This window comes from Eublepharis macularius, chromosome 4 (assembly GCF_028583425.1).
Source record: "Eublepharis macularius isolate TG4126 chromosome 4, MPM_Emac_v1.0, whole genome shotgun sequence".
In the NCBI taxonomy this organism is placed as follows: Eukaryota; Metazoa; Chordata; class Lepidosauria; order Squamata; family Eublepharidae; genus Eublepharis; species Eublepharis macularius.
Genome location: NC_072793.1, coordinates 162,891,157 through 162,915,426, shown reverse-complemented (window position 1 = coordinate 162,915,426; position 24,270 = coordinate 162,891,157). Strand labels below are relative to the sequence as shown.

Sequence of the window (24,270 nt, the reverse complement as noted above, 5' to 3'; positions counted from 1 at the left end):
CTGCATCCAGTAAAATTACATTATAGGATCCACTAGCACATCAGCCTCCTGTTTTGCTGTTTCTTTAGAGTCTGTGCAGAAATAACTGGTGGCTGGTAACTGGTACAAAGAAAGCAGTTTGCAAACATGACCATCCTTTATTAGTAGTAATCTGAAAAATCATTTTGCAGAAGGCAAAGAGAAATGGGAAGATCTGAATGCGTTGTGGTCTTTAGGTGGGAGCATCGTCTTTTCTTGTTGATTGCGGACTAGATTGTGAAAGTTCTTTTCTAGAACTCAAGGGTTCCTTTGAGATGCTTAACCGAAACGGAAAATGAAACAGGAAAACAGCTGCCAGGAATCTAAGTGTGAACCATGCACTGATTTATGCTCGTGCACAAAACCAATTGTGCTAGGTACTCGGGTACATTTGTTGCCGTATTGTGAATCCTTTGGTTACATCATGAGAAAACTCACAAGACAATAATACTAGGACATGTTGGAGGCAGTAGAAGAGGAAGGCCCAACATGAGACGGATTGACTCAGTAAAGGAAGCCTCCATTGCTTCCATCCCGGATCATCACAAAGCAGAGACCAAGACTCAAGCATTTATTCTGTGGCAGCAGCAACAACAACAATCTGCCCTTCCCTCTCTTCCAGCTGATAAAGAAGCAAGATCGAGTCCTCTTCTGTGTGGTTCCTGGTGCCCATCGAAGTTAGACCCCCCTCCAGAGTTCAAGAATGTTCCCTGCTATCTTTGGGGTTACCCAGGGTTCCTTTAGGTCCTGCCATTGGCCCAGAGAGAGTGGAAGGTTTAAGGGCAACAATTTGCACTTGGCTGGAAGCTCCTTCAGCCAGTAGATGTGGTAGACTCCAACCAAAACAAGTGTGTGGGCAGGGGGAAAGGACAGGCAAGAATCTGGCTCAAAAAAGGCCCTCCTTGGGCAGATCTGGATAGGTTGGCGAAAGCAATGCAGAGCTGCAGTTCTGATTATCCTACTCAGCCGGCCACACAGGCACAGAGAGACATGAGGGAAGACAGCCAGGCAGGGAAGCTCTTGAATAAAGATAGGGAGGAAATACCCCCCCTCAAGTTTTCTAGAACAGTAGCTAAAGAGAGCCACATTACAGGAGACAGAGAGCAACCCCCCCCACACACACCCTTGACTCCTGTAATCTAAATGCTGTTGTGCAAGGATTTTATGCACAGGGGGATCTTTGCTAAGACACAACCCCCAACTCATCTGCTCCTTCCCTCCCGCAGCCCAAAGTGGTCTTTGATTCCTTTGATTGCTGTGTGATTCTGACGGGTATGGAAACAGGACTGTTCAAACTTTTACAATGTCAATCACTTCTATCATTGCGGTGCACTTGCTCTTTAGTAAGATGACATTGAAGAGCAAGAATAGTTTGGCTTCGTGCCGAACTATTGAAAAGGATGGTCACCGAGTACCTGGTATGTCTGCAATTCAAAGGAGCTAGAAACTTTTTAAAAAATGCTGAACATTTAAGAAGGAAATGAAACATCACTGAACACCTCCCTCCCACGGCTAAAGCCTCTGCATTAATGGATCGTCATTTGTCTAATGTCCATTCCAAGATAACAGAGAGACATTATACACGGAGATCAATAGCTATCACTGACTCCAGTGCAGTACACCGATGGGTTGTTTTCCCCCTTCTAATAAGCAGCATAACGAAGTCATTCACATAAATAACTTTTAATATTATAATTTGCGTAATAACTGTGTCATATTATTGCATAATAAATAGAACTGTGAGGTAGCAACAATTGTCATCACGTCCGAGGACTTGAAATTCTTAATAATTAGGATTGCGGAGCCCGGTGCAGTTTTTTTTTTAAAGTGCTGTAAAAATGATCAACAAATAATAATGTAAATTTCAAAAAGTCGTCATGCTCAGCTATACATTGTTGCTGAGTAATAGGAAAACACATACATATCACAATTTGAACTGATATCAACAAAGGCACACACACACACACACAAACTGGAAATTCTCACAAAGAGATAGCAGGGATGGGATTTTCCTATTTATGTATTTCTCTCTGAAATGACTCTTCCTATTTTAAAGCTGTACATGCAGCTTTGATCCCTTGCAGTTCAGAGAATGCAAGAGAGATGGGAGTTATGTGCCACCTGAGGGCCACATTCAAACATCAGGGCACTTGGTTACAATGCATGTGGAATTTAGCCGTCTCTTGGACATCCCTGATCACAAATTCCAAAGCTTCTTTATCTGGTTATGTAATTCCCAGAAACAATTCAGTCTTTTCTTTTCTTAGGCCCCACACAAGGTTCTTTCTCTAATCCCTTGCTCAGTCACTCCTCTTTTCCCCAGGTTTCTATCCATCCAGACCCCTCAGTCCACTGGTCCTATTACATCAGACATGCTAATTCTACCCATCTCGATGGTTGTTGGGGGTTTTCCGGGCTGTATTGCTGTGGTCTTGGCATTGTAGTTCCTGACGTTTCGCCAGCAGCTGTGGCTGGCATCTTCAGAGGTGTAGCACCAAAAGACAGAGATCTCTCAGTGTCTACATCTACCCATCTCATTTCTCAGCCCCACCCCCATCTGTTTGGGTCAACTTCTTGTTTAGGACCCAAGCCTCCTCAGCTCTTGATTTTCCACTTCTCTTCTACCACTGGCCTGCGGCCCCTCCGGTCACCACAGCCTTTGTCTGGGAAGATTTTGCCATCTAGACTGAGCTTTCCCACCTACTCACCCCCACCCGTTGACTACAGATCCTTTTAAAAGAAGCTTCAACACAGAGATGCTACCTTTTGCACAGGAAAAAATTGTTAATAATTAATTATTTGATCACTTTAATAGGATTTCATATTTGCTAACTGCCTTGGGTATTCTTTTGAATTGAGAGGTAGGATATAAATAAATAATAAAATAAACAAATCTTGTATGAGGATTCCCCCCTAACAAAACTCAGGCATTACTGTCTTCACAAAAGCAGCTGGCATATTTGTCAGCATTCCATGATGTCACAGAGTATCTCAGCCAATGGCTAGGTAGATCACTGCACGATGTGAACACCCCAATTCTGGAGGTGGAATAAATTCTGCGGATCAGGAACTATATAAATACATCTACCAGTACATTTTTATCCTGACCTTCTTCCAAGCAGTCCAGGGTAGGTCAGATAGATTTTGCCCTCACAACAACCCTATGAGGTAGGTTAGGCTGAAAAAAAGAATGCAACCAGCCCAAGGTCATCTAATGAGTTTCATGGCTGAGTGGGATTTTTGAACCAAGTCTTCTAAGTCCTAGCCTGACAATCTAACCACTATACCACAAAAGGTACAACATACCTTAGAACACTGAAAAGCCTATCCAAACCCACCACCAGGATCTATACACATTTAGCAGAAGCAGATTTTCCAAAATGTGTCAATAGTCATAGAGCTTCTGTAAGGCTCAGAAGATCTACCCGAGTGTACAGCAGGGGCTGATATTTCATAAATTCACAGGACAAAGATGGTCGTGCAGATTTAGACTCTCCCAAGAGGTAGCTGAATACTCATACAGGAATGGGAATTGTAGTGGACACAATTGAGGGGACACGCAGAAGGGGAAGGGGATTTGAAGTGGTATTGCAGAACTGTGGAAAGGTCTGGGTCCAAGGACAACCATTCATTCTCCCCCATTTATTTCTGATCTCAAACGTCCATCCCTGCCAAATCCACTACAACCTTGAGGAAGAGCACATCATCCTTTAGGTAGCTGGGAATCTGGGCTTTGCTGGCAAAGAGGGGGCTCCCACTGGCGACATTGAGCCTCTCGCGTGGCTGGTGGAAGGAGGTGCTGTTCGGATCGGGCAGGAAGGTTTCTTTCAGGGCTGGCTTCTTTCGTGTGGGGTCCAAGAGAGTGAAGGTGACCTTCTGCTGGAAGGGCCACGGCAAGACGTCATCATAGGGCCCCTTGGCTACGGCAAGGAAGAGTGAAAGGTGGCTGCCTTTGCCAATGCCATCGCCATCAGGGTACATACGGACACAGAGGTGGTATCCAAAAGCATGGGTGGCAAAGACTGGAGAGTAGATGGACCGCTTCTTCCCAGAAGTGGCCTCCCTCAGAAGTTTGGAGAAGTTCTCCACTTTCCACACCAGCGTTCCGTCGGTGCTTATCAACTCCGATGATGTTGGCACGGACCCTTTGGTTCCACAGGAGCTCCTGTATATTTCCTGGGAGATTTTCAGTTGCTTCTCATACTGGGAACAGCAGCGCTGGAGAGACTTCACTGCAGCTACCTGGCCATTCAGCTGCCGCCTCAGGGAAGTCACCATCAGCTCCAGGGACTCCACACGCAACAGGACAGCTTCCATGTTCAAAGAAGATTCACTCTGTGGAGGGAGAGATTAAAGAGTTGATGTCTGGATTCGTGCTTCGTTTAAGGATTCAAGCCTACAACGAATCTCTTGAACCTGGAGCCCGAGGGATTACTGAGCGGAGCTTAAATCTGTGAGCACTACTCAATTTGGCCACAAAAGGGAGCCAGAGGCTGGCCAACAAAGCAGGCTGGAGCAGGTTATATTTGCAAGGCCTGACCCCTATAAAAAAGCGTATCACTTTTTTTTAAAAATAAAAAAGCTTCCAGGTCAGACTTGCTGATCTTGTCTCAGCAACAAAAGATCCTTTCTTCTGCTTCTTGCCCCCACCCACCCTTGCCCTTAAGAGTGGATGAATAGTTAGGAAATGTGATTTACTTTTCTCAAAGTGGTATATAGGGTCTGACATCTACTTTTGTCCAGCATGTGCCTTCTGAATCTCGTCCCACAACCAGAGCTCCTTGGCCTGCTCAGCAACTTACCACGCTGGTATCGTTGTTGCTCCAGGGAAGCTTCTTTTCTTCAACAGCTTCTTGATCCCCAAGAGCAAAGGCAGATTTCTTTGCTGTTCCAAAGTGAGCCACAGGGGGGCAAATGTGCTCCTGCATCAGAACAAGCCAGAAAATCAGGGAGGTTGAAGGGTGGGAGGATTGTTTTTCAGCTGCTTTGCATAGGCTAACGATAGTGATGGTAATACTAGGATCAGCAATAACTATACAAATCCGTTTAAAATCTGTGGGACAGCAAAACCCAGGCTTCATTTCTAATTTTTCACCTTTCAAAAAGTGAAAAGTCTATCTCTTTACCTATGAAGACATAAGAAAAAACGTGCAGGCAGTATTCTAAACTGATCAGAAATTGTGGTTCATTTTTACCCTGCAAGGTAGGCCACTGTTATTCCACCAACATTACAGATGCAGGGTAGAGGCTGTGAGAAAAATGACCTGCCAAAATCTGCCTAGTGGGTTCTTCGTAGCCAAAGATTTTCCATCTCACAACTCACACACCTAACTGCTACAGTAGAAAAGAGCAAGAGTCCAGCAGCACCTATAAGACTAACAAAATTTGTGGTAGGGTATGAGCTTTCGGGCTCACAAAAGCTTATACCCTACCACAAATGTTGTTAGACTTAGACTGGACTCTTGCTCTTTTCTACTGCTACAGACAGACTAACACGGCTACCCATCTCGATCTAACTGCTACAGCTCACCAGCCTGAGTGTGCAAACTGGAGGATGACTTCTTTGAAGCCCTTTGACCTGAGAAGAACCTTCCTCCCAACCAGGTGGTAGCCTTTCAAAGACTCCATGCAGAGAGAAGAACCCAAAAGTTCAATACTTGAAGCCAGGGCTTTTTTTCTGGGAAAAGAGGTGGTGGAACTCAGTGGGTTGCCCTCGGAGAAAATGGTCACATGGCTGGTGGCCCCACCCCCTGATCTCCAGACAGAGGGGAGTTTAGATTGCCCTCCACGCCCTTGACGCCAAGGGCGCGGAGGGCAATCTAAACTCCCCTCTGTCTGGAGATCAGGGGGTGGGGCCACCAGCCATGTGACCATTTTCAAGAGGTTCCGGAACTCCATTCCACCGCGTTCCAGCTGAAAAAAAGCCCTGCTTGAAGCTGCCTTATACTGAATCAGACCACTGGTCCATCAAGAACAGTATTGCCTACTCAAGACTAGCAATGGCTCTCAGGGTCTCAGGCTGAGGTCTTTCACAACACCTCCTACTTGATGATTTTAACTGGAGAGGCCGTGAATAGAACCTGGGACCTTCTGCATGCCAAGCAGATGCTCTTCCACTGAACTACGAGCCTGAAACCCTTCACTCCCAAGCACCTTGAGCTCTGTTATTAAGGAGAGGAGGGGGGGAAATCACTCTTCATTAGATACCTGATATGATTTCAGAGTTCCAGACCAGGTGCAGTCAAAATTTGGGCAAGCAACTTCCGTGGCAAGCGCATCATTCTCTGCAGCTTTGTCACTGTGGAACTGAGGATGGGAAAAAAGGAGATCCAGGGTGTTAGCTGATGGTTATTAAGCCTGACCCACACCCTTTCCCACAGAACTACTTCCATTCCCTCCAACTAAGGACCAAACAATCAATTACACCATAAACACATCACTGTTGCTGAAAGTGGCAACCATGCATTTAATAATAACATACTTTGTAAACTGCTCTGCGTGGGTGTTAAGCCATCCTGAAGGGCAGTATATAAATCAAATGTTGTTGTTGTTATTATTATTTCATTTCCACTGCCACCATCCTAACTTCTAGGACAGCTTTCTTGTGTTTTGAAGCCACAGAGGTGTACATTGTTCCCCTGGCCTGAACCAATGGTAGCCAACAAGGAAACGCACAATGTTGTAAGGTCAAAACATAATTAATTAAGATTCCTCCCACACTTTATGAAGACAGAAGAGGGAATCAAACAGTTTTAAGTAGCAGTCGTGCATTTAAGGTAACAAGCAGTTTGGGACTTCGGTTTGCTGAACTTCTGCTGTTGTTTTGCAACTCACCTGTCTGGGGCTCAGTCCTTTCCTACAAGTATGACATACCGTCTTGTCTGTGTCCCTGTAGTAGGAAGAAAAATGGAAAATTAATATAATGCAAATTAGAAATAAAAATGTTTGCTTTGAAAAGCCCCACCCACACACAAAATCCCATTTTCTCATCTATGCATATCATCTACCAGACTTATCTATTTATCCTTTGCACACATACACAAATCCTTCACATTTAACAGACGAATATATGGATTTCCAATCTGTGGCGTATCATCTATTTCTATGGACCGCCTAATGTAATTTTTAAAGGGCTGGGCAGCTTATACACATTTTTGAATTATACACACTGATGTTCTTCATGTTTACATCAGAAGCTGGATCTGGACAGTGCTGACTTTGACATGATGAACCTAACCGTCTCTCATTAATCATTATTAGATCTTTTAAAGGCAAGTCAAGAGCAAACAGTGAAATAAACCAGCCAAGAAGAATTTTTTAAAAGGTGGGGGGAAGCCAACATGGAGCACACAGGTAAGTAAAAGCTAGAAAGATGAAGTGGCACTTAATTTACCGGTTAATGTGTTAGCATCTCCATCAAATATCTGGGGTGGGAATCTTGGCTTACACACACCCAAATCAAAACTATGGCAAATCTTGCATTTAAAGTATGTTTCTGTACACAGTGGTTTTGACCTTCCTAATTAATTAGAGAGCTGCTGTAGCTAGCAGTTAAGTGGTTGGGGTGCAAATCAGCCGTCTGCTGGTTTGAATCCCGCTACTGCCCTGAGCTCAGCCTTGGCTAAACCAGTCTTCTCAGCCTTAGCTGTATCGTGGGGATGATAACAACACTGACTTTGTTCACAGTTCTGAGTGGGACACTAATCTGTCTAGAAGAGCGCTGTTATTATTAAGTCGCTCCTCAACGGTTAATCAGCAAAAGAGAGGCTTACAATTCTATTTCCAATAAAACACCAACAACTGATTCAGAGGGGAATCCTGTTCAGTAGTCCAGAAGGTCCCAGGTTCAGTTCCTAACACCTCTAGTTAAAGGACCTGGGAAGGATCTTTCACTGCCCAAGACCCTGGAGGGCTACTAGCAGGGGGCTGACTCTGAAGAGTTTAGACTCTTAAAATCTTGTTGGTCTCTGAGGTGCCACTGGACTCAAATCCTGGCAGAGTAAACAATACTAAGCAAAGTTCATAAATGCAAGTAAAATATAACAGTGCATTCAAAGCGGAGTAAGAAACATCTGGAGGAAGAGGATTCGAGGGGTAAGGAGCATGCCCTCAGCCGATCAGCCCCCCCTCACCCACCTGAAGAGCCTCTTCACACAGCCCAGGCAGTAGCGGTGCCCACATTCTGCCTGCTGTGGGTTGATGAGCAGGAAGCCGCAAGCCTGGCAGAGCAAGCCAACGTTGCTGATCGGATCCACGGGCATCAAGGCGCCCTTGAGCTTTCCCATCATCCGAATCGCAGCCACAACAAAGCCCACCGCCCTCTTCTCCCACTCCGTCCCTCTCTCGCAGCGCGATCTGAGCGCCCCGACCCGGATGAAGGCTTTTTTATCGGGCCCTCCCCGGGCTGTGAGTCGGCAAAAGACGCGGCAGGGAATCCCAGCGCTGAGTCACCGAACGTGCCTCCAGGGACACGGGCTGGCGGGCTCGGGAAATGCCCCTGACTGCAAAGGGGGCCGGGCGCCAGGCGCCAGGCGGGGAGGGGAGGGAAGGGGTTGCGAAAGCGCCCGCCGGAAAGGGCGGTGGGTGGGCGCGAAGGAAACCGAATGTCCGTCGGGGAGGAGGGCCTGGCCGAAAAGCCGGGGAAAAGGCAACGAAAGCCAGGCCGAGCGGGGGCCGGCAGTTACTGGAAGGCGCAGGAGTCAAAACCCGGGGAGGCCAGGCAGGCCATGACCTCCGTCAGAGCGAGGCCCCCTAGTCGGGAACAGATTTTGGGGGTGCCACTCTGAGGCAGAGAGGGTAGAAACTAAAAGGAGACATTGTTGTGGCACCCCTTATTATTGTGGCATCCCTTTGTCAGGGCGCTGAAAGGCAGAAAATTGGCATGATTTGTGCCTCACTGAATTTTTACTGCCATGGTGGGGGGAGCCGTTTGGATTCCCCCTAGGACAAACCCTGAAATATCTCACTCAGTTCTCTTTCTGAGAAAGCCCTCGTTTAACCTTCTTATCTGTCTACTACATTTTAATCCCCGGCTTCCTCCAAGAAGCTCAAGCCATGTGGTTCTTCTCAGCTCTTCTATTTTACCCACACAAAATGTGTGTGGTAGGTTAGGCTCACTCTGCTTAGGAAGGGCTCTGTGGATCTTCAAAGCGTTAGTCGGTGCCTTTACCACTATACTATACGGGGGAAGTTTTGTTGTTACTTCAAATTTGTGTCCAGGATGTTTTGGTCATGGACACATCTATGTGGAGCTAATCCATTGATTAATCCCCTGAAGCTACAGTTCTAGGCATATAGAGCCCCAAATCACATGAAGTTTTACTGTACTTTGTATGTTTTAAATTTTAAAATGGTATATCACAAGGTTGGGGCATTCTTATTTCAATAAATAAATACATTTAAAAACTGGAAAATTGAAACGCCACTATACATTGTGTATGTATAAATGAACGTACATCATGAGAAGACAAGCTTCTCTGGAAAAAATAATGCTAGGAAAAGTGGACTCAATAAAGGAAGCCATGTCCTCCAGTTTGCAGGATCTGAGCAAGTATGTTAATGATAAGACATTTTGGAGGTCTTTCATTCATAGGGTCGCCATAGGTCGGAGGCGACTTGACGGCACATAACACACACAACACCCCTCAGAGAGAAATTTTCATTTCAAGCAGGGGAAGGTAAGCTTTTGGCCCAAGTGCCAGAAAATAACCTAGCAATACCTGATTTTGGAGCTCTGGAAAGCAAAAGGAGGGAGGAGTCTTTATTTATTTAGATATATTTATACTTGCTATTTTCTCAGTGGGACTTAATGCAGCTCGCAATATTGTTCTCCCCCATTTTATCCTCATACTGCATTATACTGTTGTGCTTGGCCAAAACAGATACACTGGGTGCAAGCTGCCTCAAGGACTCACCTCAGTCCCTTAGGCAGAGTCCCTTAGGCAGAGAACTGGCCCTGTGGGCTAAGCAAAAGCGTCCTGCTGGTTTGGTTCATGTTCTGGGAATTGGCTCCTCTGCTCCAAAGCATTAAAATATGGACTGACAAGATTCGGTTTCGTTTTCTCAGCCATGCCGGACGCTCCTCTCGGCTGGTCCGGGAGGAAACGACCGGGCACCCTGACCGGGCGGCTGATCCGTAAGGATTAGCCCCCAGGACTCCCAGGGAGGGAGCCAGGGTCCGGGACGCGGCGGGAAGAACTCCCCGAAATCAATGCGGGGGGGGAATTGCCCGTTTGTCCCTATGGAGGCCGGCAGATGTGCGCGGCGCCTCGAGTGCTGCCGGGCAACGAGAAACGGCAAGTAAAAGAAACAGGCGGAAGCCTGTAAACAAGCGAATCCCTTCTGTTCTACAAGCGTTTGTGAAGGAGAGGTTGATCTGAAGAAGACTCGCTCTTCCCCTTCGTGGAGTTCCAGAATTTTGTTGGCGCCCCCCCCCCCCCCAAATGGCAGCAAAGAAGCAAAGTCCCGCTCTCGGTAAGTCAATCTCGGCCACCTTGCAGAAAGGGGAGTCGCTCGAAGAGTTGGTGCGCAGGGCGGTGGTGGAAGCCATAAAACCCTTTGTTGACAAGCTGAACGAAACTGATCAAAGGGTGGGCTTAATTGAAAGCGAGGTGAAAACCATTAAGGCAGCAGCGGGGGGGGCAGAAAAGTCTGCTCTGGAAAGTGCGTCACTTGTGAAGGCTACAAAAAAGGAGCTGAAGTTGGTGGAGAACCAACTGATCGGGCTACAGGTGGAACGAACGCAGACAATTTTGCGTCTCCAAAACGTGAAAGAGGAGGAAAATGAGGATCTGTGGGATTTGGTCTCGGAACTACTGGCGACACCCGCGAGGACGACTAAAGAAGAGGTTAAAAGCGCCATTTTGGAGGTCCGTCGGGCTTCTTCAAAATATGCAACAAAGCGACAGTTGCCTCGTGAGATCATTATTGACTTTTCAACTAAAAAGATTCGGGACACCATCCTATATAACTCATACAATGCGGATTTGGACTTTATGGGTTTGAAAGTCAAGATTTTGAAGGACGTTCCATTTCTAGTCCGGAAACGGCGTTTTAAATATAAAAAGTTTGCAGCTCTTCTGAGGGACCATGGAATAAAGTACAAATGGTTATTCCCGGAAGGAATATGGTTCAGATATAAAGATCAGGCCTATAAGATATTATCAGAAGATCAACTAAAGGATTTTGAGAATAAAAACCCAGAACTCTGCTGCACCAAGAACGAAGAAAAGGAGGAGCCGGAGGGGGGGGGGAGGAGGAGAGCATCGCAACAGCAGTTGCACAGAGAGAATTGCGTCCGGGACCTAGAAGGGGGAGGAAAGTTTAATCAGAATTTGAAATGTTTATTTTCTGTATGATTAACCACTCCATCATTATTCTATGGAGCTATTTTTGTATTATGACAGTATGAAGGGAAACATTGAAGTGTAGTGTTTAGTGTTTGTAGTTCATTCCCTCCCCTTTTTCTTTTTCCACCCCCCTTTGTCCCTTCCCTCTCCCCTTTCCTTGTGATAGTCTGGTGTAGTGTTTTGTAGTTATGAAAAATAAAAAAAATTATAAAAAAAAAAATATGGACTGACAAGACCCACTCACCCTCCTATCTGTGAAAGAAACGTCGTAAGTTATCATTGTGCCATTTCTCCCTCCACACACTGGTGCTCAGCAGGGCAGGACACACAGCAACACACTTGGTCACTATTAATCAAAGAAGGCTTTTTAAAGATCCCACAGGTATCTCATGCCTTAGGTGTTTAGGCTTCTCTGACACAGCCAGATGGATGTTGATTGGCAAGAGCTGTGTTAGAAATTCCCACTTGGTATGAAGGCCAGTACTGGTCAGCCAACTTAATAGGATTTTTGTGAGGGGGATATAACCGCTGTGAACACCACTCAAAGCTCCTCTGAGGAAATGTAGAATAAATACAATAAAGGGGCCTCTCTTGACTTGTAGCGGCTGGGCTTGTTGTTTAAGAGGAGGCAGAGAAGGGAGGGCTAAGCAGCATACACATACATAGCCTCTTTTTTTGGTTAAAATGTTTCAGTCCTGCCTTTTCTTCCATATAAGGCATCTCAAGGTGGCTTCTCAGGAACCATCAGTCTTTCGTTTTAAGTCCAGAGGCTGAAAGCATATTTTGCTTCAGAAATTAGCCTGCTCACGAACATTACGAAGACAGAAACTGCGCTTAGATATGTGTCAGCTACAGCTGGGAATTTTGTCAGCTTTGCCGCTTCCGGCCACCATCATTGCTGTTGTGAGGAAAAGAAGCGCTGTGAACTCACCCCAACCCCAAATTTTTAGTCCTTTCATTCTTGACTGACCGTTTTATGTTAAACTGTTTTATGAAACATTATAAGCTGCTTTGGGTGTTCAAATGATAGGATATGACACAGAAGATCCAAAAGCAGATATAAATATTTAGTAAATGCCGTCTCTTACAAACTCACATATCGAACTTGTAAAAATGTACTTTCCCCTAGAAGTAAAACTGCTGCCAAGCTTTTTATCTTGATTAAGATTTAATAGAGGTGAGGAAGGCCTGATAAAAATCATATCAGGAGCTACATTCACAGTTAACCATCTCTGGGGATGCCCTACACTGTGTTCATGAGAAGAGATGATTCATGCTGATTTTCTTTTTTAAAAAGTTCTCTGCATTCATTTCTCAGATGCCCTGACATAACCACTTCTCAGCTGGCAATTACAATTTAGGAAAGAAATTTATTTCCCCCAGTAACTGTAGTACTCCGAATGTTGGGGGAATAAAATATGCCTGCAATGCAAATGCATGTACAGCCTTCAAAGAGACATGTCCTGGCATATCTGTGCAATGAATGAGTAACAGGCACATTTATTGCATTAAAAAATGAAACTCTGGAAAGGCCCTTGGAGAGCACAGTTTGTATTCATAAATGATCTAGAGCTGGGTGAACTACAAGGTCACTGAGTTTATGTAAGATGTGGGGGGGGGGAGCCCCAAGAAAACTGTGAAGAACTCCCCAAAGTTCTCTCCAAAATGGAAAAATGAGCCATCAAATGGCTAATGACATTCAATATGAATAAATGCACAGTGATGCAAATTTGTTTAAGCATTAGGGATCTGAATTGGCGACCCTGGAAAGAGACTATTGTCATGGTGTATCCCCCCGCCCATTCCAACACACTGAAAAAGCAGTGTGGGGAAATAGATTTGGAGCTACTAATGGGGCAGTGATGGTGAGTGGTTTGAGTGACGGACTAGTATCTCAGACAGCCACATTCAAATCCCCACTCTGTTCTGAAGCTTGCTGTGTGACTTTGGGCCAGTCATGCTCTCTCAGCCTAACAGCCAACTCACAGGTCACAAAATCTTCCTGTTACTCATGTGACTGGTTGACTGATGTGCAGTGGGAACTCTGTGCTTGGAACTTCATTCACAATCACACATGACTGCAGTTCTGAGCAGAATTGTGGAGTGCACAGAAAAAGCTTAAACCTCCCCTCCTTACTATTTTACTGATCTGAAATGGTCCCTGAGGAGCCATTATTTGCCTCTTCAGAGATATGTGTAAGTTTCCCTAACAGGAAAATAGCAGGGCCATTTCAAGTTGGGAATAGGACATGGGGTCAGGAGGCTTAAGCCACTTCTTCGGACAGACAGTGGTCCCCGACCTGAATCAGAGCCCCTGCATGCCAGGGAATTTAGTGCCGAGCACAACATTTCCACAGCAAGGGCCAAGCTACACATGACGAATGACACTTGAACGGCAAGTGGATTGAGTGGAGGGCAAGTGAACAGGGAGAAATACACTTGCCGTTCAAGTGTCATTCGTCATCTGTAGCTTGGCCCCAAGTCTGATCAACTTGGATTAGGGTTGCCAACCCACAGGTAGTAGCTGGAGATCTCCTGGAATTACAAGTGGTCTCCAGGCTACAGAGACAGGGCCGGCGCGCCCGTAGAGGTCAGGTAGGTGGTGGCCTTGGGTGCGAGGGCACTGGAGAGGCGCCAGAGGGGGTGTTGGGGGCGGAGGCGTGCACCACGGAGCTGCTACTGCAGCCAGCTACTGCAGCCAGCCAGCCCTGTGCCGCCACCGCTGCCACACGACCCAGCCAGACGCAGCAGCCATGAGCTGCTGCTGGGGCGGCGTGCGGAGCGTGGAGCAGCCTCCGCCCGTCACCCCAGCCATCCGCCAGCGAATACCCCCAACTTGCGCTGCGTGATGAGGGTTGCCACAGGCACCAGAAACCTTGGCGCCAGCAGTGCACAGAGATCTGTTCACCTGGAGAAAATGGCTACTTTGGGGGGTGGACTCTATAGAATTATGCCATGCCAAGGTCCTTTCCCTCCCGAAACCCCACTTTCTCCAGGTTTCACCCCCCAGATTTCCAGGAATTTCCCAACTTGGAGCTGGCAACCCTGACATGGATCCATGATGGGCCCTGTGGTGGTGGTGGGTGGTGGTGGAGATTAGGACTTGGTATGTGTCAGTCAGCATTCAGCCTAACCTGCTTCATAGGGTTGCTGTGAATTGAAAAGACGGATGCTGTGTAAGTCACCTTGAATTTCTCATAGAAAATACAGGGTAAAAAGTAGCAGAGATTAAAGGTAAAGGGATTGGCAGCCTTTTCCTAACTGCCTTTCTTCCCTCAGACTGGCAGGCTGACTAGACTGCTTCTTGTTGTTAAAAAGAATTAGAGGAAAGAATCATACAACTCTTTGTGATAACAAGTGATAAATATGGGGCAGGGGAAGCTGTTGTAATGCTAGGGATTATTAGGAAAGGGGTTGATAATATAACAGTAGGTGTCTTACAGCCACTATATATATTTCTTTATCATGGCCAGCCACTGAATACTGCGTACAGTTCTTATCACTCTATTATGTAAGAATATTGCAGACATGAAAGAGAAGGAGAGGGAAAAGACAAGCTCCCAATGAGAAAAGGCCAAAGTGCTTCTTGGTTTTAAAAAAAAATGGCCTAAGGACAGGAAGAATAGGGTAGAGGTTCCTAATGTTATAAATGCTGTGAACAATGTGAACGCTTTTTCTTCCTCTCTCACAATACCAGACCAAACCCTAATCCCTTCATATAATTAATACACAGAACGCCTACTTCGTATAATTAACGTATGGAATTTACCTCAGGCTACGGCAATGGCCACTTGCTTAGGTGGCTTTTTAAAAGGTACACATGAGGGTCTGTAAAAAAATGCTACAGATTCTTTTTTAGCTTGCCTGATGATGGCATTTACAGTGGGATTGTCTCCACCTCATAGCCCTCCTCATGCCTGAGGGTGGATGCTCCAGCTGTCCCCCCATCACTGCAGAAAGACGTTTCTTGTTTTAAGTTTTCTCGGCAATCCAAGCTGCCTACCAAAATCTCGCAAGATCTCACATGGTAAGGTGTTCTGTTCCTTGTAGTAGTATCTGTGCAAGCACAGAGATTATTTCACTTGATTTTAAGAGGTGGCGGGGGTGTGTGTGTCTCTTTTCCATTTCAACATTCAGGATTTTTCTGCACACCTGAGGTTTTCCCTAGCATGGCTCCACTGTTTTTGTTTTGTTTTTAAATCTGCACAGTGGGAGCATTAATGATTATTAGATTAGATATCTGGTAAGGTAGGTTCAGTACATGGAGGATAGAGCTGTCAGTAGCTCTTGGTGAACTTTTCTCACCAGCCCTATAATATGGCCTGATCCCACACATGTTTTTGCAGTCCAAAGTGAGCATCTTAAATAGCCTGTTTATCAGACTACGAGACATGGTTGCTGGGCTGCATTCAGGTAGACAATTTGCAAATTGGGCAGGCCTGCTGTAAACCATGATTGCTAAATGAAACCTCCATGTCCAGGAGCAGTCTACCTTTGAGATTGGGACCAAATAACAGGGCAAGGTTACTTTCTTCATGATTCCTGCTAAAATTACAAATTATATAAATTTATATTATATTTATAAATCTGGCAAGAATTCCAGATTTATAAATATTTTATCAATATTTTGAAATTCAGCTTACCATGGTGATATGTGGGTATTATACTAGCTTTAAAAACCATGGCCCTTTTGTTGATTTATGCAGAATTCTAGATTAGGTGACTGTGGGATACAGACTCCTAAAGCAGACAGAGCTTATTTTGATCCCAGAAGGCAAGGCATATATTCTTCTTTTCAAACAAGGTGCATTTATTTGAATCAAGACAGTTTAACTTTTAAAACCATATTAATGTCATTGGGGGAGGCAGTTTAAATCAATATCCTCCATTACTATTCAGTTACTTCCATCAGTTAAAGTATATAACAAATTTGTTGCTTTAACCTCAAACAAATATGAATCTAAATATGAATAGGTTTATATAATTTTTTTTAGGGACCATAGACTTCACCACTGCGTTGCCTTACATATTATCTGTTGCTTTTAATATGTACTCCTATATACTACCTATGCTTCATGTGGTCTAGTGTCAGCCCTAGAACTGCTTATGTTCTGTTTCAGCATTTCTTCAACTCTGTATGGATCCTTCCTAATGCTATGTCTTTGTAAACGTATATTTATTTACCCTATGGTATTGTTTATGGAAATGTCCTTGACACTATATGGAAATATCCTTGATATTGATTGTACTAATCTCACACTATGTAATCTGCCTTGAGTCTCAGTGAAAAAGGTAGACTATAAATAAATAAATAAATTATTGCATAAGGTTGTATATTTATGTTTCTTAGATATATAGCCATATTCTTACTAATTTAGAACAAGATATACAATATCTTTTTTAAAAAAGATAATTTCATGTTCATGATTCCAAAGAGAATCCCTTTTACTACCTGCAACCACGAAAGGTTTTTTTAACTTGGGAACAGTAGTAAGAAGTTTCTTCTTTCCTGTATCTCTTTCAGTTTTTGTCTCCCATTTCACTTTTAACTGTCCTGCCCTATGGCACTCACACCCCACAAAACAATTATAGTATTATCCAGACATAGCAGCCAGAAGTGACTAATGATCAGGTGATCAGCTGGTGACAAGAGTTAAAGATCACCCAAGTGGGTCAGTGGTTAAGAGTCCTCTGATACCTTTCTAATTCTTCCCCCCTCAACTTTCAATCCATAACCAACAAAATAAACTATTGCTGGGTCTGATAACCACAGTTCTTTCTTTATATAGAAAATAAGCCCTTTATAAAATCATAACAGGGCCTTTGTTCAGCATTTCTTCAACTCTGTATTGGGTTTTTGCGAATGCTGTCTTTGTAAACTTGTGTTTATTTACCCTATGGCATTGTTTATGCAAATGTCCTTGATATTGACTGTACTAAGCTCACACTGTGTAATCTGCCTTGAGTCTCAGTGAGAAAGGTGGACTATAAATCAATTAATCAATCAATCAATCAATTAATTTGAGGAGATTATTTGTTTGCCGAGTTCATTCATTTCGGACCTGTTTTTTAATTAGAGAAATTTACTGTAGCTGAAATTGTTTGAAAATTCATTAAACATATGATTAAAAGAAGTACTGGTTTTATTCCCCACCACCACCATTTTCAGATAGCTTCAGGTGATTCATGAAAGCTGTCCAGAGATAAGGTGGATGGCAATTAGAGGTGGCATTTTCAGTGGTGGCATGGCATCTCACCTTTGGAATGCCTCCCCTGTTGCCTGGTGCTTATCAAACTATCTTTTACATGCCAGTCCAAAACATTTCTTTTAACCAAGGGCTTTAACTAAAGAGTTTTTAATCTTTTTAGCTGTTTTATGCTCTCCTTCTGATCTAAGGTCTGTTTATAGATATTTTTTAGGATTCCTGCTGTAGGGCTACCAACTCCAGGTAGAGCCTGAGGAGCAAGGGGTTTGGGGGCAGATGGACCTCAGTGGGGTATAAGAGAGTCCACCCTCCAAAACAGCCATTTTCTCCGGGGTGTCAGATCTGTGGCTAAATAACAGTTGTATCCAGACTACCTTCTGCAATCAGACAAGAATCCGTTGTTTCCAAAAGATTTTACTGAAAATGCAACCATTATAGTCCACTGGTCCAGATGCAATATCTGAACTGGTACACGTGTACTGTTACCAATGACAGGCAAAGTATAAGGTACAAAGTAACAGATCCCAGCAGGCCCAACCTCCCCCCATGGTTCTCATAACAATCCCTTTGAAGCTGAGAAAGTGAAAGTCTTTCAAGGCTGGAAAAGCGGTAGCCAAAACAATCCTCCTCTGTGAGAAAGCTGCTTGGGAACAGCTTGGCACCTGTGAAGAAAGCACTCAGAATACTGAAAGAATTAAAATGGAGTCTCTTTGGTTATAACATACAGGAGAGCTTTCTGAACTTGACACGGGGAACTGATATCTGTAATCCAGAGATCAGTTGTAATACCAGGAGATCTCCAGGCCCACATGGAGGTTGGCAACACTATCCCAAATGTTGCTTGCTACTGCTACCCAGGGATTTTGGGGGGGGGGGCTTGTTTTTATAAAGATAGTTCATGATGATTTTATGATCTTGTTTTTAACCTGTGAGCTACCTCATGTGGGACTCTGGAGAGGTGGTGTATTTCTTTCCTTAATAGATACATAAATAAATGAGACTAGATAATAGATAAATAAAAAAATGAGAACACGTCAAGCATGCATGCAGGAAAAAGATAACTCACACTGAACTAATTTAACCAATTTGACTTGGGTGGGAGGAATTCATTCTTAACTCCAAATACAGCAGTAACTTAAACCCAAAGAGTAAACATAAGATAGAACAAGAAAATTATCCAATTGCATCAAGAGCTTTCGATTACCTGTTGAGAATTATTTATTATTTACAACTCCATGCTTCCCTTCATAGTAAATTTTCATCTGCTCCATATTATCCTCACAGCAACCCTGTGAGGTAAGTTGGGTTCTAAGACAATGCGACTGTGTGTCAAGCTCAGCCAGTGAGCTTCTCGGCAGAAAGGGGGTTTTGTACCCCGTCACTAGTACTCTGTTACATCACACTGACTGGATGTGATAAATTTCTGTCACAAAACTAAATGTTAAATTGGAAACAGAAATTCAAAGACATGTAAACGAAAGCAGGTCTCTCCCTCTGTACAGATTCGACAACACACTGTTTCCTAGCTTTTGAATCTAGTCAGACCAGCCAAGTGGCTCTCAATGAGCTGTTGAGAAACGATGGGACTCACAGCAGATGAATCATCTCTAGGGGTGTGAGCTTGCATTTAAAAAAATTTCTAGAGGAGAGGGCCTTGTAGCTGGCGGTTCTCTGTGAAAACCAGTTATATAAACTTAAGGACTATCTATGTGTGCCAGAGTTACACAAAAGTCTTTAGTCCTAGCTTGTGCTTTCACATGGGGAACATTCCTCATTGTGGACTGAAATGCCACAGGGGTGTTCATAGTGGCAATAGAGTGCCCAGACGGGGGAGGGGGGCTATCCATGTTTTCTGCTATATCCTCTTGTGTGCTTCCCACCCTGTTTTTTGCCATCTTAAACTAAAAAATATCAGTAATAGTTATATTGCTATAGTATTACAGCACTAGCATTATAGTGTTACAGCAATATCACAATTACCAGTTTTGAAAAGCCAGAAAAAAGCCTACAGTTGTGGTGGTGGGGAGAAAAGTGTGTGTGTATCTGGGGATATGGAAGGAAAATGGAACTCATCAGCATGGGGAGGTTCAGAAATCTCGACCTTCCGGTCTGCACGATGGGCAAACTTGTTTTGCCTCTAATCTTACCAGAAATATCAGAGCAAAGCAGGTTTGGGAACCAGAAGGAGATGGGAAGAAGGAGCTTTGTGCCGATGCTCTGAAAAAAGTCTGCTCCGATTTGAGAGCCAAGGCAGAGCAGCAAAACGCCCCTGTGAAACCATGCCTAGTAAAGGAGGATACCAACCCGCTACCAGGCATGGGGTTGGATCCTGCGATCTGTGGGTGCAAGGACTGTGCTGCGAATCTTTCCCATGTTCCCTTTCCCCCACAAAGGTAAGAAGGCTACATGGGGAGGAGGCAAAATTGCTTCCTTCTTCCTCTTCCATACTGACACTGTTGGAAGAAACAAGAAGGGCAATTTTGTCTCTCCTAATTTGCATTGCTGTTAGCCTAAATGGCATGCCTGAATAGGGCTGCAGAATGATTTAAAGCTAGGTCTCCTTAATTCAAGCCCAACATTCTGTGCATTCATCTATACTGGCCCTTTAAATACTCCAAGACAAAGTGCTGGTTCTCACCTTTAAGGCACTAAATGGCTTTGGACTAAGGTTACCAACCTCCAAGTGAGATCGCTCAAGATTACGAATGAGCTCGAGGGGGCATCCCCTGGGGAAAAATGGCTGTTTTGGAGAGTAGACTGTATGGCATCGTATTCTTCTGAGCTCCGTCCCTTCCCCAAATCCCAGCCTCCCCAGGCTCCAACCCCAAATCTCCTGGAATTTCTCAACTTGGAGTTGGCAAGCCTACTTTGGGCAGTCTCTTCCCATATTGTCCTGCCTACCAGTTAAGATCTGCTGCACAAGCCCTACTCTCTGTGCCCTCTCCACCTGCTTATAGCACTGAGGCATAGGTTTGTCAGCCTCCAGGTGGTGGCTGGAGATCTCCTGGAATTACAATTGATCTCCAGATGACAGAGATCAGTTCACCTGGTGAAAATGGCTGCTCTGGAAGGTGGAATCTTGGGTATTATGCCATGCGGAGGCCCCTTCCTTCCCCAAACCTCACCCTTTCTATGCTCCACCCCTAAAATCGCCAGGAATTTCCCAGCCTGGAGCTGGCAACCCTGCTGAGGCAGGTGGTGGTGGTGACCAGACACGGGGCTTTTCCAGCAGTTGTGCCTTACCTGTGGAATACCCTTGCACCTGAAGATAACTTGGTGCCTATCCTATTCTTTTATAGGTGCCAGGCCAAAACATTTCTTTTCACCCAGGTTTTCAATTAAAGGGCTGATCTTTCTTTTACCATCATTTTTATAGGCTGCTTTTAGCCTGAGAAGTGTTTTGAGACTCTCTGTAAGCTGCTTGTTGTTTTGTGCTGTTTTTAATGCCATAGTTGAGTGTTTAATACTGTTTTTTCTGTAAACTTTTATCATGCTGCATCTTTATGATGTTTTGTTTTGTGAGCCTTCTCAAGTAGGTACTCTGGTGAGGTAGGGTTGCAATGCTGGGTCCCCTTGCCCTCCCAGTGGGAGGGGGGACCCAGCACTCAGTGCTGACGACACGATGATGTCACTTCCAGGAGTGACATCATTGAGCAGGCTACGGCACTTTGCGCTGGGCCAGTTCTTAACGAATCAGCCTATTTTGGGTCCAAATCAGCCCAGCGCAAAGTGCAGAAGCACTCCCACAGCTTGCGCGACGATGTCACTCAGTGGCGGGGGATCCCCTGCTCCCACCTCCCACAGCTGCTCCCACTTACCAGGCCAGCAGGGTGGTGTGCCCCCTGGGGTGCCCCCCAGCAGCACAGTGCACCCCTGGGTGGCGCAGTAATAGGCAGAGAATGGGGAGTTATGATTTCTGCATGAGGTAAACTTACACAATTCCTGAGTTTTCCTGTTCCATAACGCCTGTGTGTACTTGGCATCTTTTGTGCAAGGCAGGCTCAAAACATAATCAGTTTGCAAAAACTTACTCCGTTATCCTCTCAAAACTGTACTAAAGAGCTGGTGGAGCTTAAAATATGTTCTTTATTTCTCCTTATTTATGAACAAATGAACAAACGATTGTCCAGCCTGAGGAAGAGTCCTGAATAACTGCATCAAAACAAACAGGGATCTTGTGGTACCTTAAAGATGAATAAGGGTTTATTGCAACATAAGCTTTTGTGGACTAGAGCCCTATTGTGTCATTTGATGTGTTCTAAATTTACGCTAAAATAAAAACTTGTTCACATTTTAAGGTGCCATAAGGCTTCAGCTTATTTTTACTGCAAAAGACCAAGATGGATACCCCCCTCATAGAATTGTTCTGTGTAAAATCACATACGCCAAGTTAATTTTGTTTCCTACCCCCATAGATTTGCAGCGTCTGTGACTAATTGGCGGCTTCACTGAGAGCCCAGCTACAAGTGACGCCTTACACAGGTCGGACACTTGTCAGCTTCCCTCAAGTTTTGATGGGAAATGTAAGCATCCTGGTCTTACAGCTTGGCTCTCCATTACAGCTGCAAGACCAAGATGCCTACATTTCCCATCAAAACTTGAGGGAAGCTGACAAGTGTCCAACCTGTGTAAGGCATCACTTGTAGCTTGGCTCTGAGAGAGTATGCGAAACTGTTCCACAGGGATTTAACTACATGTGCCTGCTGAAGAAGTGATCCATTCACGAAACGGGCTAATACTACGTATGCTGGCAAATCCCGTCCTGTGGCTGATGAGGTGGCTGAATTTGCTGACTTGGCGTTGGACCCCTTCAGCTCTTCACAGCCTCTTTTCTTCAATTGCAGCTTGATGTTATTGGACATTTTCGCCCTTTAAATGTTTTTGCTGTGGACGGTATTCTTTGTAAACCGTTTCATGGCTGCCTAATTGAATGGAAGTGCCAGTGTGCACCCTTGTATTGTTGTAATTGAGTGTTGCTGCCCTTAGGTTGTATAATTCTTAGGAGGTGCCTGCGTGCACCCCCCCTTTACTGTTTTGTGCCAGTGAGCACTTTTGTGATGTATTTACTGGGATGGTTGTTTACTCACATCTTGATTACTTTAGCACTTGGATTATTTTGTATATACACATTATAACTATATTTTTGATAATTTGAGTGTTCTTAATGTGTATTCATTGAGTTTTCACTTCACAGCCCTGGTTTTGTCTGTAATTTAACCTCCAGGTAGTGGCTGGAGATCTCCTGGAATCACAACTGGTCTCCAGGCCACAGAGATCAGTTCACCTGGAGAAAATGGCTGCTGTGGGGGGCGGACTCTATGGAATTATGCCATGCCAAGGTCCTTTCCCTCCCCAAACCCCACTTTCTCCAGGTTTCACCCCCCAGATCTCCAGGAAATTCCTAACTTGGAGCTGGCAACCCTAGCAGGACCACAGACAGCCTTTCTCAATAGGAGAAAGAGGGATCAAAAGAACGGAAGTAAAACAACTCCCTAATAATCAAAAGAAACATCTGTAACTCATGTTACCGAGCCCTTGTATATTTTAAGTGTCTGTGAAATTTAGTGTCAGAACAAATCCTTTGAATAAGAAAGACAGCCAGCATGGTGTAGTGCTTATAGTGTCAGATTAGGATCTGGGAGACCCAGGTTTGAATCCACTCTCTGCCATGGAAGTGGACCACTCTCAGCTTAATCTACTTCATTGGGTAGTTGGAGAAGAGGAGAGCAATGTTGCAAGCTGCTTTGGATCCCCATTGTGTGGAAAAGTGAGGTATATGCAGGGCTTTTTTTCAGCTGGAACATGGTGGAACAGAGTTCCGGAACCTCTTGAAAATGGTCACATGGCTGGTGGCCCCACCCCCTGATCTCCAGACAGAGGGGAGTTTAGATTGCCCTCCACGCTGCTCCAGCGGCGCGGAGGGCAATCTAAACTCCCCTCTGTCTGGAGATCAGGGGGCGGGGCCACCAGCCATGTGACCATTTTCTCCAAGGGCAACCCACTTAGTTCCACCACCTCTTTTCCCAGAAAAAAAAGCCCTGGGTATATGGAAAGACAACCATTCTTGAACGAATAACTTCTTTATCCTATGTAAGCAATCCTGCCACACTTGCCATCTAGGAAATTAAAAGGATCCGCCTCCCTCCCTCAAATTACTAAAGCATAAAAATGATTGCAGTTAGGCAAAAATCTACCCCGAGCTGGGGTGGAGGTTGGAACACTTCCACTGAGGGTGGGGACTTGGGGAGAGTACTAGCTGACATTGATTTTTCTCTCTCATAAAATCCAGAAAATTTCCCATTTTAAAACCAAGCTCTTATTATTTAAATTAGTGACATGCTTTTTTTTTAAAAAAAAAAAGTTTTATGTGGAAAAAAATCAGTGCTCTGGGGGGGGGGAGGTGCTTCTCCTGGTCCCACCATGACGGCAGCTCAGATACCGGAGTTACCAGACCCAAATGGAACGGAGACCCAAACTCACATTCCTCAGGCCACACCCAAACGGGGAAAGAGTCCGTTTATGGCTCTGTATTGAAAGCTTATTGAACCATAAGCCGTCTCCACAGGTGCACAAAATGGATTCTCCGTCAGCAGAAATACACACAGCAGAAGGAAAGAACAATTGATAGTCGCATTTGAATTTCAGAACTCTTGTTCACATTTTTGTTCACCCCCTTGTTCATATTGGTTTTCTTTCCC

General features: G+C 44.8%; 1 protein-coding gene across 1 annotated transcript in view; it reads right to left on the bottom strand.

Annotated features, from left to right (window-relative positions):
• Window positions 1-1,685: 1,685 nt before the first annotated feature.
• Window positions 1,686-24,270, bottom strand: part of LOC129327747 (TNF receptor-associated factor 2-like) — a 51,494-nt gene continuing 28,909 nt past the window's right edge. The window contains exons 2-6 of the mRNA XM_054976506.1: window positions 8,155-8,422; window positions 6,853-6,907; window positions 6,226-6,324; window positions 4,821-4,940; window positions 1,686-4,353 (exon numbers count right to left, since the gene is read on the bottom strand). Of these exons, the coding sequence (XP_054832481.1) occupies window positions 3,673-4,353; window positions 4,821-4,940; window positions 6,226-6,324; window positions 6,853-6,907; window positions 8,155-8,422 (1,223 nt within the window). The 3' untranslated portion in view covers window positions 1,686-3,672. The remainder of the gene's footprint in view (window positions 4,354-4,820; window positions 4,941-6,225; window positions 6,325-6,852; window positions 6,908-8,154; window positions 8,423-24,270) is intronic.